Genomic DNA, 20,733 nt, shown 5'->3' on the forward strand with positions numbered 1-20,733 from the left:
CCTTGGCTGAGCCCCCCTCCTGTCGGTGTTCTCTCTCTCCTTAGTAAGCGCAGTTGTGCACTTTTGTTTGGCTCTGAGAGCCATTTTTGCAGTCCAGCAGTCGGGGGGGTCGTGACTCTGCGAGGTTGTCACCAACCTCGGAAAACGGGCTTTCTTCTCCACGACGGCTCCCTGTTTATTCATGCAGGTAAGGCCTTCTCCTTTCCCTTCTGGCGTCTTTTCTTCTTTTTTCGCGTTGTTTTTACTTTTTCCTTGGGTGCTATTTTCTTTCTTTTATCTACAACTTTATCTTTAATTAGTTAAGTTTTGTATTTCTTGAACTTTGTATTTTCTTCACTTTTTTTTCTTTTCTGGAGAGCGCTGGTATTCCCCTACTGGCCACTACTCCATCACGTGACTCCTTACTGCCATCCAAAGTTGAGGCCATTTCCAAATATTCAAAACCTGCTATGGTTAAAAGCCTGCAGAAATTCTTGGGAATGGTAAATTTTTACTGTTGGTTTCTTCCGGAAGCAGCTCATATCATGAAGTCTCTTTTTGTTTTACTGTCCAGAAACGCCAGAACTATCCATTGGACAATGCCTTCTTGAAGATGAAAGATTTACTAACTCATGTCACTGTGCTCAGCTACCCAGTTTTAAATGCAGCCACCGCCCTTTCCAAAGATGCTTTCAGTATGGTCATAGGATGTGCGCTTCATCAATATGAATTGATGAATCAATGGAAAACGTTAGCATTCTTCAGCTGCCATCTTATTGAAGCAGAGAAGAAATACAGTGCTTTTGATAAGGAGCTTTTGGCCATTTACTTGTCTGTTCGACACTTCCATTATTTTTTGGAGGGCAGAGATTTTACTATGTACACTGACTACAAGCCCTTAACATTTACGTTTTCCAAGGTCACAGAGCCCTGGTCAGTGTGACAACACGGTAATTATCATTCATTTTAGAATTTTCCACAAAAATACTACGTATTTCCATAAAAGACCATGCAGTAGTTGATGCACTTTCTCCGTCTGCTTCACTCAAGGTTCCATCTGTAGATCAAGGTATTGACTACACAGCTTTGGCCGTGGCCCAAGAACATGACCATGAAACGAATGCTTATCGGACTGCAATCATGAACCTGCAATTGAAGGATGTCCAGTTTGGGGTTCATGGCAAACTATTCCTCTGTGATATATCAATGGGCACCCATGCCCAGTAGTTCCAGCATCATGGAAACATTGAGTATTTGACTCTTACATTCATTGATTAGATCGATCGTTTGTATGGTTTTGGACAGGTTCGTGTGGCATGGTCTTAAAAAAGAAGTTACACAAAGGCGAGGTCCTGTATTGCCTGCCAGAAAGCAAATGTTCAGTGGCATACTAGGCACCACTGCGGTCCTTCCCAGCAGTCGACCTGTATTTTGGACATTGGAGGGAAGCCAGCCTTTCATTGTTGACAGGCTTAAATCAGCTTATGTGGACATCTTCCCCATTGCAGCAGCCAACAGTCCATTGCAGAGGTCGACAATCTAAAAGACAAACCTTTCTACCAATTCACGGGGGGGGGGGGGGGGAGGGAGAGGGCAGGGAACCGTCTAGTGGTGCTATGATGGCACTTCAACTCCCAGAAGGTATTGAACTGGCTATGTGACGTCAATGCGTGATGACATCAGCGCATTTTGGTGAATGTTTCAGGCTTTTAAATGGTTGCGCGGGTTCTGAAAAGTAAAATCATTTTATTTGTGGTTATTTCATTGTGTCCACTGTGATTCCAGTGGTCACATAATGAAAAATATTTTGGCCTTTTCTCATAATTTTGGAAATCTATTTGGCAGATCATTCTTGACTCAAAATGTTCTTTAAAGTGATTGAACTTATGGCGTGCAATTACATCACTATGAAGATCAAATTCTGCGTCAAATGGATTGAATATCTAATCTGGGATATTGAGGTTTAACAGGCCATTAAACATTTCTTGCAGATTTGTGTGTATTTGCTTTGGGTATTTTACATAAAAATTAAAGTCATTGTCCTTCAGTGCCTCTTTGTTCTTGTTCAGATTTGGAAATTGTAAAAATTCCCGACGTGTGATATTGTTCTAATAGACTTCGAGCTTTTAAAAAAAAGAAACAATGGCTTCCTTAATATCAATGTGGTTCTTGTGTTTACCCTGTAAGGTCTTGTTCAATAAAGTGACTTTGTCAAAAATATCTTCCATGTATTCTGTAACGCAACTGATTGCACTCAGAGACCAGTGAGGAGTACAAACACGCTTTTAATAGTTTACAATCAATAGCCGGTAGACGGAATAGCCCTCGGGTGAATCTGATGTAAGGTGGGAAAACCAGGGTTTATATTGGGGTAGGTGAGGTAGAGTCAAGGGAGGAGCCGACCATCAAAACAATACATAGACAGTGAATTCCAGTTCACTGCAGCATCAGTGAATTTGTCTCCATGCTCGTTATGAGAAAGAAAGAAAACTATCATGTTCCAAACTGCATGGATGGCCACTGTTTGAGGATTATCAAAGTCCTTTTCGGCCAACATGAGTAGGATGTCTTCTGGCATATGCTCTAAAAGCAACTGTTTGAAGAGCAAGCAAGGCCTATGGTCGTCTACCAGTGCCAACATGTTGTTCATTAACTCCGAAGGGGTGTGGTTCCCAGGCCTTCAATATGGAGGAGCCATGCAGCTCACTCATGCCGTAAGAGACTAGAACCGGAGAAGGACTTTCAGGATTTCATACTTGCTGAGAGCTGGTGGGTCCTGAACGAAATCCACTACTCGACCGGCTGTGTCCTGATCGAGGGTGCTTACCACATGATAGTATTTAGTGGCATCCACTTCTATCTTGTGAATGTGGAACTGGGCTTCAGCCTGTCTGAACCAAACTTCAGGTTGGGTGGTCCAAAAGACCGGTTGAAACTGCTTCATTGTCCATGTTGGGTCCAAAATCTGTTTAGGTTCGTTGGGGTCACCATTATAGCAATTGTATCACAGTGTGAAATGAAGAACAAGAAAAATAATCAGATGTAGTTTAGTCGAAATTAAGTAGAAATCGTTTACTCAAACAGTCACGTGCAGCTTTTTAAAACCCCGCACATTCTAAACGAAGTCATCACATTGTGACGTCATGATGTCACTCAGAACCTCCTGAGTTGGTTCGATTAAGCCTCTGGTGAACTGCTATAAAAACATTTAAAATCCCTCCTGTTCTTAGCCACTAAGTGCCCCTTATGAAAGACACAATGAACAGCAAAGACTGAAGGTTCATAGATAAAGCTGGTTCCATTGCAATCAAACACAATCATGTCTGAAAACGTTGTTGATTTTCTGCATTTATCAAGGTCATTCTAAATTGTCTCAAAATGCCTCCAACCTTGAAAAAACTTTGTATTGCTTGGCAACTATACACCAAAACCTAACAGCAAAGTCCTTTCCTTTACAAAAAATTGTTTTATCCATTCAGTGCCCTCTATACACCTTGGACGCCCCCTTATTAAGGATTTCCGTCCGTCTGTGTCCCTGCCCCTTGAATGTCCTGTGCCCCCTCCCCACCCCCTGCAGAGGACCACATTGGCTTTGGTTGGTTTAATCCATCCTTCCTGCACTCACTGTTTAATTTAAATCTAACTTGTTTTCTCAGTTCCAGTGAAAGTTCTTTAACTCACTTTCTCTTCCCATAACTATTGTCTCACTTGCTGAATTTTTTCTATTGTTTTCTTTGATTTTATTTCCAATGTCTAGCCTTTGCAGATTTCAATTTTCTGTATTTCATTATTGGCATAATGGTAGATTTTTATTATTTTCTGAGGATTTACTGAATCAAAACTCAGCCCTGGCAGAATGATATTCCGTAACTTTTAATCTGACTTTTTAAGAGTTGTTTCATGACCTGAGCAGCAATTTTTTTTCACACAGAAGGAGGTTGGTATGTGTGGTGGAACCCGGTAGTGCAGAAGGTGACCTCACTACACTGTACAGGCTGGCCTGCCTCTGACCCTGTAACTCCTCCCCAAAAGATTCCCAATTAAGGCTGATAGCCCTAGTCTCCTCCCTCCATACCAGCCTTGGATCGAGGTCAGCAACATGTAAAGACATGTCTGAAGTTTCAGGTTATTAAAGCCTTTAATCACTCGCTTCGAGTCTGCTTGTGGTTATTAATTGTGCCATGGACAAGGCGACAACAAGTGAAGAAGTCGAAGGCTGACATCAGGGATCCAGAGGCCTCCATCAAGTTTGATATGTGGCTGCACTGCTCAAAGGCCCAAATGAGTCACCACGAGATGTAGAAAAGTTCAAACCGCTCTTTTCACCGAGATTACCAAATAATGTGGGACTGCAAAAAGTACAATGACACAATGGATCTGCTGCGGCAACAATATGGTGCTCCCATGAACTCTATGTATGCACGTTACTTGCTAGTGGCCCGACGCCAAGCCCCTGGTGAGTCCATCAACGACTCTGTGAGGGCCATGAGGGAGCTGGGACGAGCCTGTGGGCTCGTAAATGTGATTGCAGTAGTCTATTAGAGGAGCTCATCCACGATAGGTTAGTGGTCGGCTTCTGTTCAAACCATATCCGCAAGCGACTTCTGGAGAAGGGCAATCGGAGCCTACAGGAAGTTGTGCAGATGGCTCGATCACTGGAAACAGCCCAGAAGAATGCTGAGGCTTATTCTGCAATTCATGAGGTGCAGCTACTGTGGCCAGACCAAGTACCCGAAGAAGTAGTGTCTGGCCTGTAGCACGACCTGTTCGAATTGTAGGAGGAAGGGGTATGCTGTTTCAAACATTCCTCCAGCGCCGCATGCCACCTGTGTCACCATCTTGGATCGACCCATTTCCAGCGGCCAAGAACTGGAAGGCAGAAACAGAAGGAAGATGACACGGGATGATGTCATGTCCAGTGTCTCTTCTAGACTCCACCAAATGCAATCCATGGGAGTGGTCATCTTCAGCAGCCATCTTGGTGGCAGCCGTCTCAACTCTACAGCAGCAGCAACTCTGATAACGAGCTAACTCTGGCCTCCATCGAGCTGGACCAGAAGAGGCCATGCCAACTGGCGCACTCTATAATGGACATAAGAGGTAAACGGTTGCACCACGGGCTGCCTATTCGACTTGGGGAGCACTGAAAGTTTTATACACCCAGGCACAGTCCAACACTATTCCCTTGCAGTGTCAAATAACTTGATAGTATTGACAATCTCAATTGTGGAGCCATCAATGGTCAGTGTAGTGAGTTCTCCCAGGTCCTCCTGAAGTTGAAAACCATCTCTTTTGTTTTTTTAACAAAAGTTTTCAAATTGATGAGACAGCTTTCACGTTGGACACTTTGATGACAAAATGAGGAGCATTTTGTTTCAAGTTAAAATATCACATTTGAGAGATTCAAATTTTTCTCTTGTGACCAGAAACAAAGTGTGAGCTTTGACCAGTCCCTAGCCAAGCTTGACACACTGAGTCAGTCCTGTGAATTTGGGGATTTGCAAAATTCACTCATTAGAGACAGAATAGTTTGCAGAATCCCAGATAATGGACTTAGAGAAAGGCTGTTGCGTGAAAAGGATTTGACACTAGAAAAGGCTGTGAATATGTGTAGAGCAGCAAAGACTACTTGAGCTGCACAAGATAGACACAACAGTTAAGGAGCTACATAGGAGAGAAACATCAGTGCATGCAGTGAAAACTGAGAAACAGAGCACCAGGAGTTTCCCAAAGCAACAACAAAGCAAATTGGTAAGGTCAAATAGCAAATGAAGCAGGTGCTGAGGTAGACATATTCCAAAGCTGTGTTCTGCCTATGGAAAATCCTGCTATAAATGTGGGAAGAAGAATCATTTTGCAAAATGCTGCAAAGCAGGGGATATGAAGGGAAAAGTATACACAGTGGATGAAAAATTGGAGGAATTCTTCATGGATTCACTACCGACTACTGCTGGCAAAATGGAATGGATTGTTCCAGTGACTGTGAATGAGACAATAATTCCATTAAAGCTCAAACACCTCAGCACTAAAACACCTCCCTCTGCTATTAGATTCTTGACTTCCTGTCGGGGAGACCCCAAGCAGTCTGGATCGGAAACTGCACCTCCAAGACCATCACACTGAGCACGGGGGCCCCCTGATTGCTAACCCACAATTGTGCAGCAAACACAGCTCAAACCCATGTTCACTAACGATACGACTGTGGTGGGCCTCATTAGTAAGAATGAGAGAGATGAGGTGCAGTCACTAATGGACTGGAACAGAGTCAACAGCCTGTATCTGAATGTTAAAAAAACAAAAGAGATGGTTTTCAACTTCAGGAGGACCTGGACCATTGATGGCTCCACCATTGAGATTGTCAATACTATCAAGTTATTTGGAGAGCATTTGGCAGAGAATATCTCCTGGTCCCTTAACACCAGCACCATAGCCAAGAAAGCCCAGCAGCATCTCTACTTCCTGCAAAGGCTGAGGAAATTCCATATCCCACCCTCCATCCTCACTTCATTCTACACAGGATGTATTGAGAGATTCCTGTGCAACTGTATCACCACCTGGTTTGATAGCTGTACCTCCTCAAGCTGCAAGACCCTGCAGAGGATGGGAAATAAGCAGAAAATATCATTGAGGGTTCTTTTCCTACCATAGGGACACTCATGGTACAACACTCAATGCAAGTGAAAGGCAATAAGCATTGTGAAGGACTCCTCAAGTAAACTGTTCACCCTTCTGTCATCTGGTAGGAGGTACTGCAGCATGAAGGCCCGTACATCCAGATTGGGCAAGTTTCCCCCTGCCCCCCCCCCCACCCAGGCCATTGTGGAGAAACGTATGCAAAACTCTGTGGCAAATCTCTCAGCTAAATTCAAAGATGCCATGAAGGAAATTTGCATGCTTCATTACTCAGCAGGGAGAATTAGAGATACAAAATGCAAGTGTCAAACCTTTCACAGCAAAATAGAGAGCTTTTGATGGAACTAGAAGATATGCGAGGAAATGATATTTTACGTGAAGATGAAGTTAGTTCTGCTGACATAAGCAGTTCCTCTGAAGTGATTTCTCAGCATCTGGTGACCTATCATAATGTTGAGGAACTGCAACAGCAAAATCAACAGCTGTTGGTGACTGTTCATGAACTTGCTGTGTTACGGAGTCCAGAGGACCCCAAACACCAGCAGCAATTGATATGCACCACAACATAGGGTTACTTAAACAAAAGTAGTTTTTAATTATATTTGAACAAGAAAACAGAATCGAACTTTAACTTATTACTTAACCTACCTAACTACTTAATCCCCCCTCTAACACTAAGCACAGGTGTGTGTAATGTATATTGAAGATAAGAAAAGTTCTTTGGTTTGCAGTCCATTCTCATTGGTTGCAGGCAATTCTTGTACTGTGCACAGAAGTCATCATTAACAAAGTTCACCAGTCTTTGGTGTTTAATAGGCAAATGGTTACCACTCAGGAGGGTTCTTGATGGTTTTCAGAGAGAGATTCCTTTTCCAGAACATCCACAACTGATTCCTTCTCAATCAGTCTTGCTGATGAAACTTGCCCCTTCAGGGTTCTCCAGATGATCCTCTTTCTTTCAGGTTACCTTTCACATCGCCAGTCTTCTCCTTTGACCAGGCAGCCTTGCAAAGTTTGCCAGCTTGTCCCTCTGGAACTGATTTCTGTGTCTTTCCTCTCTGTTTCACTCCCTCCTTCTCTGAGAGCAAAACACTTCTCTCCTTGCCTGCAAAGATCACATGGTCTCTCAGGCAAGCTGCTGTTGATACTTTGTTGCCTCCTGTAAAAAGCATCTGCAAAAGTCCTGCAAATATTCTGTGTTTTAAAATGTGTGTGTGCAAGCTGCTCTAACAATTCCTCACAAACCACCTCTAAATACTCTGTCACAGCTGATAAACAGGAAAAGGAAGAGCAGGAGAAAATCTCTTCATGGATTTCTGAAGTTCAGCTAAATCTTGCAGATACCCAAAATGAACTTGAATGACTTAATGAAGCCAGAAGTCATCAAATGCAACTGATGGAAAGAGAGTGACCACGGAATGTAGATACTTTTGTTATGTAGACATAGTGTTGTGTTTTTTTTTAAAATGGGAAAGTTATTTTATTATGCATGTAAATGAGAGCTACATTTCCTTGCATGCAATGCACGCAGTTGGGCGGAAACCAGAAGTTACATATGGTAGGGGGTTATCGTTTGAAGTCAGTTGAAGCAGCTCAAGGAAAAACTAAATTGGATAAATGTTAAACCCATGTAAAGTTGCTCTTCTTGAAAGAACAAGCATAACACAAGTTAAGTGGAGACCAATTTGGTGGGGCAGGAGCACACGATCATGATGGGTCTGCCCAGGACAATGGGTTTGTGGATCTTGGGTAGGAAGTAGAAATGGGAAGTACAGGGTTGGGAAATACTAAGTTTGGAGGCTGTGCCAGGGAGGTGACCAGAAATGATGAGGTCAGTGATGGTGCATGATGCAGTGGTTTGATGAGTTATGGTGGGGTCCTGATGGAGGTGTAAATAGGAGGAGGTGTCTGAGAGTTGTTGTCTGGCTTTGACCAGATAAAGGTCAGTGTGCCTGACCACAACAGTGCCACCTTTGTCTGCAGGTTTGATGGTGAGAATTGGATTGGTGTGGAGAAAGTGGAGGGGCAGGTGTTCTAAGGGGGTGAGATTTGAAAGAATGAGGGAAGTTGATACGGCTGATGTCAAGGCAGCTGTTGGAAATATAAAGGTCCAGAGCAGGTAGAAGACCAGAACAAGGTGTCCAGGAGGAGGAAGACATTTTAAAGCAGAAGTTATATGTAGTGGGGGGACGGGGGACGAGATGTCCAGGAGGAGGAAGATATTTTAAAGCAGGAGAAATTATATGTAGTGGGGGAGGGGGGGGGTTGAAGGATCATGGTTGAGGAAGTAAGCATGGAGACAGAACCGATGGCAGAAGAGTTCAACATCATGGTGTGTGCAGAACCCGTTGAGGTGTGGGTGAAGTGGGGTGAAGGTGAGGCCTCTTTTTTTTAATAACTTTATTTATTTGTTCATCAAAATTGTTACATACAATAAGAAAAATACATATTATGAACGATAATTTTTTTTTCCTTTATATAAAGAAAATAGAAAAAAAAAGAAAAGAACCCCCCCCCCTCGCCCCTCTCAGCCAGCTCTCTTTAGGAGAGCCAAAGAAAGAAAAAAGAAAACCAAAATATATTTGCTAAAATCTAATCAAGATAAATCTAAATGTAAATATTCTAAATATAAAGACCACTTATTAAGAAAAAAGAATAATTATCATGTAAAACATAGGTAATTTTTTCCATTACCAAACAAGTTTTCATCTCATTATGCCATCTATTAATACCAATCATATTAGCATTTTTCCATGTACTTGCTATACATTTTTTCGCTACAGATAAGCAATATTAATCTTCATTTTTTTAAGCCAAAACTCGCTTACGCTTGATCGGATTATTTAATCCTTGAACATTAAAGGTGGCAAATTTCAAATTCGACATATCTAATACAATTACTAAATACCAAAAAGTCACCAAATTAATAATAACAAAAAAAGGGAAAAAAAGAAAAATTTTCTCAAATAAAATATATAGGCCCTCCAAATAGAAATAATATTCGTTAATAAAAAAAACCCAAAAACTACCAAAAGGTAGTAACTCCCAAAAAAACTGGGTGTGGATAACCCACTAGTGACTGATGACTAACAAAGAAGTTAGTGCAATCCCCTCCTCCCCAGCCAGTCAGTCAGAAATATTAACATATTTCAAAAAAATTTCAAAAATAATTCAGCCTTAAGATTCCAGTCCAGATGGTGAACTAATTTCAAGAGTAGATTAACTCTTTCCATTCCGATTCTTCCCATTCCCATCCTTTCCATTTCTACCATTTTGTCCATTTCCAAGTCCATTAGGTTTTCTTTTATGAGATAACGGTGGATTCTTTCTTTGACATCCAGTAACGAATTAGAAAAAAACATTGCCTCATGCTCACTCTCAAAGAATTGAAACTGATAGTTTCCATAAAACACTTTCAACACAGCAGGATAATGAAAAGCAAATTTGTAACCTTTTCGCCATAAAACATCTTTAACTGAATTAAATTCACATCGGCGTCTGATGACATCTTGACTCAAATCAAGGTAGAAGAAAACTCTACTATTCTGAATTATCATTGGAGCTTGTCTTTGTCTTGCATTTTGAACTGCAAGTCGAAGGATTGTCTCTCTGTCCAAACAATTCAAACAACGAACTATCACAGCTCTTGGTGGCTGACTGGATAAAGGTGATCTTCTTTAAGCTCTATGTGCTCTTTCCAATACCAATCCATCAAGAAAGGACTCTTCCCCCAACATTTGGGGAATCCAATTTGTAAAAAATCTTGACCTTCTGGCAAACCCACAATTTTCACATTATTTCTTCTGCTTTGATTTTCCAAATAGTCCATTTTTCTTGTTAACTCTCTTTCCCAGGTTCCTAAATCTTTAACTGATTTCTCCACCTTCACTATTGTTTCTATATTGGATTGTACCTGTTGTTTACATTCAGAAAAAGAAGCTTCAAATTTTTTGAAGTTTTCCCGGTTTTTCTTAACTTCTGCCTTAACCACATTTAAGTCTGAAATTATATCAGTATTCATTTGAACCACCTGATTCAATTGACCAGTAATAACATCCAGATAAGAAGCAATACCTTCAAGCATCATATAAACAGTCTGAAGTGCAGTTTGTTTTTCAGGATCCGGTTCCATGATTTGTAACTCACTTTCTTCCAGTTCTTCCATTTCCTGTACAGTGGCAGAATAAGGAAAGTCCTCTTCTTGTTGCTCTTCAAAAGGTAGCATTCTGATCGTTTTGCTGCGGGTTTGGACACCCAACGACGACTCACCGACTTCCTCAGGGGGTCGTCATTGTCGTCCCCCCGCAGACCATTTTTAAATAAAATTACGGAAATCTCCATAGTTGACAGCGCCATCCAAGCGCATAGTCGCTGCAGACTGCGTGTCTGCCATCGGGATCTTCTTCCTCTGCGCTCCCGTCTCTTCCAACGGGAAAGTTCTTTGTAGCAGGCCTCCAGAGTTGTGCCCAATTTCTCGGGAGCATGCTCCTTCCTCCGCAGAATGGGTCAAACCAGCGCCATCTTGAGACTGGTGAGTAATTGTTACCTTAGGTTTTGTCCACACCGGCGATTGTTGAAACTTGGGGATCGCTGAAAACGGATCCGAGGCTGTTCCAGGTTGTTTAGGCCCCAATTCTTCTGCACTTCGAAACTGTATTTTCTTTTGTAACTGAGACTTAGTTTTTTTTACATTAGTAGCCATAATAGCTCACCAAAATATCAAACTAAAAATTAAAGTTTTAAAATTAAAACTAAAGGGTTAAAAAATGGGGATTTAAAAATCTGACCAGAGAGGGCAGGGATTACACGTCTGATCCTTATGCCATCTTGCCACGCCCCCAGGTGAGGCTTCTATTGAGGACAGGGTGTTCAGTGTCCGAGAGGGAAACTTCAAAGGGGATGGTGAAGACCAGGTAGGGTTTGGGGGAGGTTCAATGGGGTGTAGGGTGTTGGGGAGGGGAGGAAGATGGGCTGGAACAGGAGGTGGAGGATAGGAAGGATTAAAGGGAGGATGAGGAGGGTTGGGAAAGTCAGAGGGTGGAGCGAGAGAAGCTCGTGCGATCCTGGAGCCAGGGTGGGAGTTCGCAATGAAGGCTCAGTCCTGTAGGTCACAGTGGCCAAGGTGGAAACCCATGTGTGATGCTCTGTTTTGTAGGTCGCCGAGTTCAGGATGCAAGTTCATGTCATAAGCTCAATCCTGTAGGTCACCGGGGCTGAAACAGAGACCCGTGTATGAAGCCTGATCCTGTGGGTTCTGGGTGAAAGTTCATGTCAGAGGCTTGATCCTGTAGGTCACTGAGACTAAGGTAGGGACCCACAGCAGGAGATCCATCATGTAGGTCACCGGGGCTAAGATAGAGTCAAGTGTCGGGAGCTCGGTCCTGTAAATTGCCTGGGCCAAAGTGGAGACCCACGTGGGGTGGGGGGGGTTTCCGATGCGGCAGTATTCAGGGATGCAAGCTTCCAATCCTTGATGGATGCCAGGTATGTGTAGAATCGATGGTTGAATGGGTGTGGCTGAGGATAAAGTATAGGAGAGATCCGTGTCATATCATGGGGAGTGAGGTAGTGAGAGAGCCAGGGTCTGCTGGTGCATTGAGCTCAGGGTAGTCCATAGGATATGGTGGGAGAAGAGAAGAGAGCAGGAACCTGAGATCCCAATGGGGGCTAAACTAGAGGGCTTGGAACTGGAACTGGAATCCACGTGGTACCAGATGGCAGTGGAGGCAAGTAACCAGGAAAGACACATGGCTGTTGAAATGAGTCTGGGTGAACATTTGGTTTTTGGTTCCTCAGCATCAGATCAAAAAGGTCTGGTGATTGTGAGAGATCGCATTCATTTGAATGCTATGACTGAGCTAAGAAAAGAAGTAAGTAATTGAATTATTTCACTTTAGTTTAATGTTTTTAATCATAAAACATCAGAGCACAGAAAAAAGTCGTTTGGCCTATCCAATTCAGAGCCAGGCCATAGCCTTTCACACCATGTTTCCAAATCTTTCTTAAATGTTCAAATCTAACCTGCATCCACCACTTCTGCTGGCAGCTCGTTTCATACTCTCACCATCTGCTGAGTGAAGAAGTTCCACCTAATGTTACCCTCAAATATTTCACTTATCACCTTTAACCCATGCCCTCTTGTTCTTGTCTCACCCAACTTCAGTGTAAACAGCCTGCTTGCATTGACCCTATCTATACCCTTCATAATTTTGTATATCTTGATCAAATTTTAAATTTAAATTTAGACATACAGCATGGTAACAGGCCATTTTTGTCCATGATCCCATGACGCCCAATTAACCAACAACCCCTGGTACGTTTTGAAATGGTGGGAAGAAACCAGATCCCCTGGAGGAAACTCTAGCAGACACAAGGAGAATGGACAAACTCCTTAAAGACAACGCAGGATTCGAACCCCGGTCCTGATCGCGGGCACTATTCGCTACACTAACTGTGTTGTCCCAAATCTTCCCTCGACCTCTGACACTCCAGGGAATAAAATCCTAACTTATTCAACCTTTCACTATAATTCAGATCCTCAAGTCCTGCCAACATATTTGTAAATTTTCTCTGCACTCTCATTCTTATTGATATAATTCCTGCAGGTAGGTGATTAGAACAGCACACAATACTCCAGATTTGGACTCTTCAATGTCGTGTACAACTTTAGAATAACATCCCAATTCAAGACTTTAATTTATGAAGGCTGTGATAGTACAGATTCTATCACCAATGTGTTTATATACATATGTAATATGTACAGATGGTAGTGTAGGATGACTGTGATTGGCTGAGAGTGTAGCCACACCTACTGGCAGGTCTTGAAGGATTGCCCCTAGCCAGACCAGGTCATTCTGGACTGGTCGACCTACTTGTGATATGCTCCAGTCTTTTAGTTAATCAACAAATCTTTGGTTCTTTCGACATGCACTACAAAGGCCAAAGTGCCAAAAGATTTCTTCATGACTCCATTTATCTGCAATGGCATTTTCAGGGATTCTGTATTCCCAAATCCCTTTGTTCTACTGTGCTCTGCAGTGCCCTACCATTTCATGTGCAGTCTTACTGTAAGATGAAGGATCACCTCACTGGTTAGACAAGAAATGGATCAAAGGTCATTCCCCCGTGTCCATGAATATCAGATCCGCTCACAGCATTCATCCTCCTCACCTGAAGTCATGTAAGTCCAGGGCTGGTGCTACTATTAGGCGAACTAGGCAGTCGCCGAGGATGCAGACCTCAGAGGGGCGCAGTCAGGGTGGCCAGACATAAGGTTTTAGACTGGACTGTCCAAATTTTGACTTTGAGATGTCACGGGGTCTATACATTTCCCCATTTGGTGCAAGTGTAGTGGTTCAGTGTTGTTGGGGCCGGGCGACTCCCTCTCTCTCCATGCCCTGTATCCTCGCTACATTTCACTGCCAGAGACAACTCTGGTTTGAAATTGCCTCTGGGATTCGGCCGCATGCGTGCTCTGCTCCTCGGCCCAGGTAGCTGTTTTGGGTCTTACCCGCGACATTTCCAGCGATGTCCACAGTAACGACCTGGTGTTGAGCGAAGTCCGGGGCTTGGACCATGAGGAAGAGAAAAAGAATGTGTTGTGCGTTGGTGTTATATACAGTGCTAATCTGTACTTCTAGCCAATAATGACCCTAAGTGATTTAAATTAGCCAACGGCAAGGTGAGCACTGATGGGTGGCCAGAATCCAACCTTGATTGACAGGTGATGTCACTTCCGAATAAATTTCAGACAGGGAGGCCATGTTTCCTCCACATACAACAGTTTCCATCTCAGGAGACAAGCTCCCACTAACTCCCACAACTACCTCGACTACACTTCCTCATACCCAGTCCCCTGCAAGGATTCTATTCCCCTCTCGCAATTTCTCCATCTCCGCTGCATCTGTTCCCAAGTCTTCCAGTCCAGATCATCTGAAATGTCTTCTTTCTTCCACTAACATGGCTTCCTCTCCACCACCATCAACCAGGGTTGGTGCCAGAACGAGTGTTGGGGGGGCATTAGGATAACTGGGGAGTGGGGAACACAGTCCGACAGTCATAAACTCCCTCAGCAGTGGGGGGAGGGTGTGCATGTGGTGACCTAGCTGCTGAATGGACATAAACCTCCTTTGTCCCTCTGATGTTGCAGTTGAAAGCGCTGCTTTTATTGCGTGGACAGTTAATAGTGTGCATCAAGCTAGATGCTAGGGACGCTTGACGCATGCTAGTGACATGAGCGGGGGTGGGGGCAGTGGCAAGGGTGGGTCTGATGGCGAGCGATGGCCGCGAGCGTATGGGAGCACATCACCTCAATGGGGGGTCATGCCCACGAATGCCCCCCCCCTTGGTGCCAACCCTGTCATCAACTCAGCCTTTACCCACATCTCCTCCATTTCCTGCTCATCTGCCCTGGGCCCCTCTGCTCCCAGACGTAACAAATACAGGATTCCCCTTGTCCTCACCTATCACCCCACTAGCCTTCACATCCAACACGTTATCCTCCAGAATTTCTGTCACCTACAACATGATCCCACCACTTGACACATCTTCCCCTCTCCTCTCCTCCCCTCTCTGCCTTCTGTAGGGACTGCTCCCTCCTGCACTCATCCCTCTCCACCAATAACCCCCCTCCCTTGGTACCTTCCCCTCTGGTTGCAGGAAGTGCCACATTTGTGCCCACAATTCAGGACCTTAAACAGGCCTTTCAAATAAAGCAACATTTCACTTGTGTATCCATGCATCCGGTGCTCCCTTTGTGGCCTTCTCAATATTGGAATGACTGGGCACAGACTGGGAGATTGTTTCACTCTGTCCGCATCAATGACAGGGATCTCCTAGTGGCGAACCATTTCAATTCTGGGTCCCATTCCTATACTTACATGTATGTCCATGACCTCGTGTACTATTCCACCAAGACCACCTGTAAATTGGAGGGACAACACCTGATTTTCCGTCTGGGCATTCTCCAACCAGATAGCATTAACATCGACTTCTCTGGATTCTGCTAACCTGCTCTCCATTCTCCCTCCCTTCCCTTTCACCGTGTTCTCTTTCCCTTCCCTCTCTATTCTCAGAACATCCCTTCTCCCTAGTGGCAGATTAACTACCACCCGGGGCTCTAGGCTGAGCTTTAGTAAGACCCCCCCGACCTTTACCCCCCTTCCCCCCCCCCCCAGTGATACCCTCCCCTCACATATTCTAAATTTATCCACCAGGTATGCACTTGAGGTGTGTGTGTGTGTGTGTGTGTGTGTGTGTACACACACTGTGTTCAGCGATGGCAGGATAGAATTGATGTCTGGGTGGTAAAAGCCTAGTGGAGATGGGTGCATGAGGATGGGAGGGTATCACCTCAATAGTGGGATGCCTTGGTTTTGGCTGCTGGCGGGGACCTCATCGCCAGGCTCTGACACAGGGCTTCATTTGGGACAGTTTGTCGGGGCCCTATTCAGCTTTCTGTTGCACAACACTCCCCTGGCTTGTACCAGCCACAGCCAGCCGCCCTGCCTTTCAATCGTGTACAGCAACCATTGCAATTTACAAACTTTGGGTGCAATTTCCAGAAACTGTTCTGTCGTTCATAATTTAAACAGCACGAATATTTAAAATGATCACTTGCACTGCTCCAGAGAGTCCAGGGTTAATTGAATCAGTTGTCCCCGACCTGTGAGCGACCCTGGTGCTGCATGAGCTGAGCGTGCTTTTACAAACACGAACATTGATTGACAGGTAGGATTGGGAAGGTGGATCCTGAATTAATAGATGGGACAAAGACTCTGCTGTTGATTGGATGAACGAAGTGCGAAGCTTGATTGAGCGACTAGCATGGCTACACTACAATGTATAATGTTGTACTAGTACTACATACAGAATAAAATATCATAAAACAAGTTATATGAATCAATTACAGACCTTTTATTCCAGACTTGCATAATGAAAAACTGCTGCCTGCTGGTTAGCAAATTAGCACCTGTGTGGATCACAATAGGGGGATACGGTTATATTGTTAGTGATTTACCTGTCAAATGCTGCCTCAGATTACTTATTAGATGCTGTTCCCTCAAATGGAAAGCGAGTGTCTTCGGGCTTAATGTGTTGGATAACAAGGAAGCTTTTAGGAGCCCCCCCACGATGAGCACAAGACGGCCCAGCTGCAGTACAGGCACCGAACTATCTATCCTAAACTCTTCTCCTTGTTATCCAGCATACTGGAGATTACGGGCAGGATGCAACCTCCCCACCCCGCCCCAATCCTCCATCTTCCCACCAAACTATTAGATTTTAACAACTCTTTGACTGAATAGGACGTTAAAAATCTAATAGTTTAGTGGAGAGAAGGTGGAAGATTGGGGAGTGGGGGTTGAATTAAAGCAGCTTTCCCAGAGCACCCAGAAGCAGTTAGTGGCACTCTGGTGGTGGGCGCTGCTGGGTGATTGACTGAGAGGCCACCTCAGGGATGTTGTCTCTCAATCAATCCCCTCCAGACTACCACTAACAACCGCCTCCAGATGCTCTGAGTGAGCTGCTTTAATTCAATCCCCACCCCCAATCATCCTCCACCTTCCCACCAAACGATTAGATTTTTAAAGTCTCTCCGACCAAATTAGAATGCTGGAAAGTGGAGGATCGGACACGGTGCTGTAGCAAATCTTCATGCCGTGCCGGTGTCGCCAGCTCCCAGAAACCACTATAACAGCACAATGCCGACTCTGGCTCACAGTCATCGGTTTCACGAGTGCCGACCCACAGTAAGCGTGAAACGATAAACTGAGACCAGGCTACCCTTTATTGAGTAGGCTGAAGCCTAGGGACTTAGGTCCCCTTACCTTCTGGACCCCTAGGCTTCGGCCTACTCAGCCTAATCTGCCATGGCTTCTCACCCTGGTTGCTGCTCTGCCCTCTCTCCCTTATCCACCTATTACCTCCTACCTTTGGGACTGTGCTCCTCCCCTTACCTTCCCCCCCCCCCCCCCACCCCGCCATTATTATGGATGCCTGTTGACAATCTTCCATTCCTTGATGAAGGGCTCAAGCCTGAAAAGTTGGTTATGTATCTCTTTCTACACTCTCCAGCACTGTATTTTTACTTCAACTACATTGTCTGCAGATTTTCGTGTTTTACTGCAAATTTTAAAAGCCTTCTTTGCTGTCCACTACCCCACCCCCACCCTCAATCTTACATTTATAAATTTGCTGATCCAATTTACCACATTATCATCCAGATCGTTGATACAGATGACAAACATAAATGGATGAAACACCGATCCCTGAGGTACACCACTAGTCACAGGCCTCCAATCAGAGAGGAATCATCCACTACCACTCACCAGATTTTACAGATTTTGGTTGCTTCCTCAGATCTGATACAGAAGTCAAACTCCCTAATTAGCATTCTTCACATTCTATACACTGCCTCAGTCCCAAGCCTCTAAACCAGGGGTCTCCAAAGTGGTGGATATTGACTCCCAGGGATCAACGAGAATCACTGGGGGTCAATAAATGCCAGGGGGTCGAAAACACTGGTGGGGGGATGTGGAGATAACGTGGGGGGCATATAAAATAGCACCTCCACACCACCACCCCTCATCCAGCATGGTGCTGGGGACGCTTACCTGCCATAAACATTCATGCGTCGTCGTCATGCTTCTGCTGCTGTCACTTTGAGCATCGCTGTCATATTTCCCCCTCATCGTGCATGGGCCCCGACTGGCCTGCGGACGCTGGGATGCTGCATTTAACAGGTAAGTGCCTTTTCTGTCCTTAATTTGTCCTCCATTTGGGGGTGTAGGCCCTGCACCCCCAAATGGAGGAAAAATTAATGTTCGGTTTGAGGTGGTGATGGACAGAGGGCTCAAAAGCTGAACTGTCTGGCCTAAAACCAGAAGTCTGTCCACCCTACCCAGCACCCAACTCATCCAGCGCCCCCCCCCCCCCATCACCCCCTAGCCCCCTGTCCCTGTCCAGCGTCGGGATTCCATGCCTGAAGGTCAATGAGGGACCTTGTAGTCCGTGAAGGGGTTGACAGTCTAAAATGTTTGGGGATGTCTGCTCTAATCACTCTTTCTGATCTGAATAATTTCCCCAAGTCATTTCCCTGTCTTCAAGGAGAACTCTCCATGGTTTAATTATTTAAAAGCACTGTTTATATTTTTCTGCAGGTACTTTGGATTCTCCAGTGGGCCAAGCACAATTTGGAAGCAATGTCCAAGTCAGAGATTAGATTGCTGTCAGCCAAAACAACCACTTGAGCCTGATCGTTGTTCCAGAGACATTTCATGACCACTGTTTCAACAATTAACATTCAAGAATCCTTATGAAGTTCTTGCTTTTTCCAGTCTGGAATTAATCAAGATTTATTGATGGATGAGTTGTTTCGCACAATTGCCTCCTGCTGTAATATCGTTTTGGACAATGGTTAAAAGCAGCTTTGGTGAACCATTTTATGGACGTATAGCTACAGATTTTTGATCAGTGAACTGTAGAAGTGAAGGAAAGATGGGGAGTTAGGAAAGACACCAATTATGATCTGGGCAACAAGAATTATTCCAGAAAAATTGAAAGAGGTTAAGAAGATGGTTTATGATTCAGTTTTTGCCAATTCTCTTAAAATTCTTGCAAAGTTACCAGAAATTCAGATTGACCTGAAGAGTTTTAGTTGATACCATAATTATGACCATAATAGTATCTATTTATCTGTAATGTCTGTGCACAAGAATTTTTTTATAAGCCAAGACTAGCATTTGCCAAAATATATATAAAGCTATAATCATATTGCATTGCTTTCTTAGGTAAGTAAAAAAATAACTGTTCTAATCATGTATATACAATACCTTCCGTAATGTTTGGGACAAAGATGCTTTTTTTCCTCTATTTTCCCCTGTGGTTCACAGTTTTAAATTTGTAATCAAACAATTCACATGTACATTATATCTCTGTAATAAAACAGAATTCCATTTAAATACAAATTGATGTGGACAAGATTTTGATATACCAGCCAATTCTACCCTGGCCCAACCAAGGGGGCACGAAACATCCAACAATTAATAAATCTTAATTGAGCTGCTTCATAATAATTTTGAAAATGGAGTAATTGCAAACCTCCCAAAGCATATTTCAAGGTCAATTTATGTATCGATACTCTAGCTAATTTTCCCTTACATAGAAATTCTCGAACTACTTTATTTAAATCCTGAAAAAAAAGTTCGAAAAAAAAACAATGCATCGATCGAAAAAGATACTGAATTTGTGGAAAGATATTCATCTTAATACAATTTACTCAACCTATTAATGACAAAAGTAAATCCTTCCATTTAATCAAATCTGCTTTAATCTTTCTCATTAATGGTACACAGTTTAAATTATACAATGATTGAATATTTACATCAATCATTATTCCTAAGTACTTAATTTTATCAGTCCAATGGAGTTTAATAATTTGTCTACACTGGTCGTAATTTCCCTCAGAAATTGGTAATATTTCACTTTTGTCCCAATTCACTTTATATCCTGATAATTTACCATAAACAATCTTGCAAGTAAATTAAAGATGATTCCGGATTAGTTAAATATATCAAAATGTCATCAGCAAATAGATTAATCTTATATTAATCATCTACTGTCCTTATACCTCTAATATTCTCATTCTGCCTAATAGCTTGAGCTAATGGTTCGATGACCAACGCAAGTAGAGCTGGCGACAAAGCACAACCTTGATGAGTTGAACACGATCATTTAAAGAAAGAAGAAGTTCGACCATTTTTCGCCACCCTAGCAACGGGATTATTATATAATACCTTCACCCAATAAATAAAAAAGGTCCAAAACTTTAAATAAAAAATTCCATTCGACCCTATCAAAAGCTTTTTCAGCATCTAAAGCAACTACCATTGCTTGGTAAGTTGGGTTGCTGATGTGAAGTGTTGATCAGTGAAATCACTCTAAGAATATTGTCAGAAACATACCTATTTTTAATAAAACCAGCCTGGTCAGCATGTACCAATTGTGGTAAATACTTAGCAAGCCTATTTGTCAATAATTTTGCTATTATTTTGTAATCCACATTTAATAAAGAAATTGGCTGATATGAAGCTACATTCAAAGGATCTCTTTTTTTTTGGTATA

General features: G+C 43.3%; 1 protein-coding gene across 1 annotated transcript in view; it reads left to right on the forward strand.

Annotated features, from left to right (window-relative positions):
• Window positions 1-19,490, forward strand: part of LOC138762776 (protein shisa-like-2A) — a 95,571-nt gene extending 76,081 nt beyond the window's left edge. Inside the window, exon 3 of the mRNA XM_069936343.1 lies at window positions 18,771-19,490. Coding sequence (XP_069792444.1) covers window positions 18,771-18,832 — 62 coding nt within the window. The 3' untranslated portion in view covers window positions 18,833-19,490. The remainder of the gene's footprint in view (window positions 1-18,770) is intronic.
• Window positions 19,491-20,733: the final 1,243 nt, after the last annotated feature.

Source organism: Narcine bancroftii, chromosome 5 (assembly GCF_036971445.1).
Source record: "Narcine bancroftii isolate sNarBan1 chromosome 5, sNarBan1.hap1, whole genome shotgun sequence".
NCBI lineage: Eukaryota > Metazoa > Chordata > Chondrichthyes > Torpediniformes > Narcinidae > Narcine > Narcine bancroftii.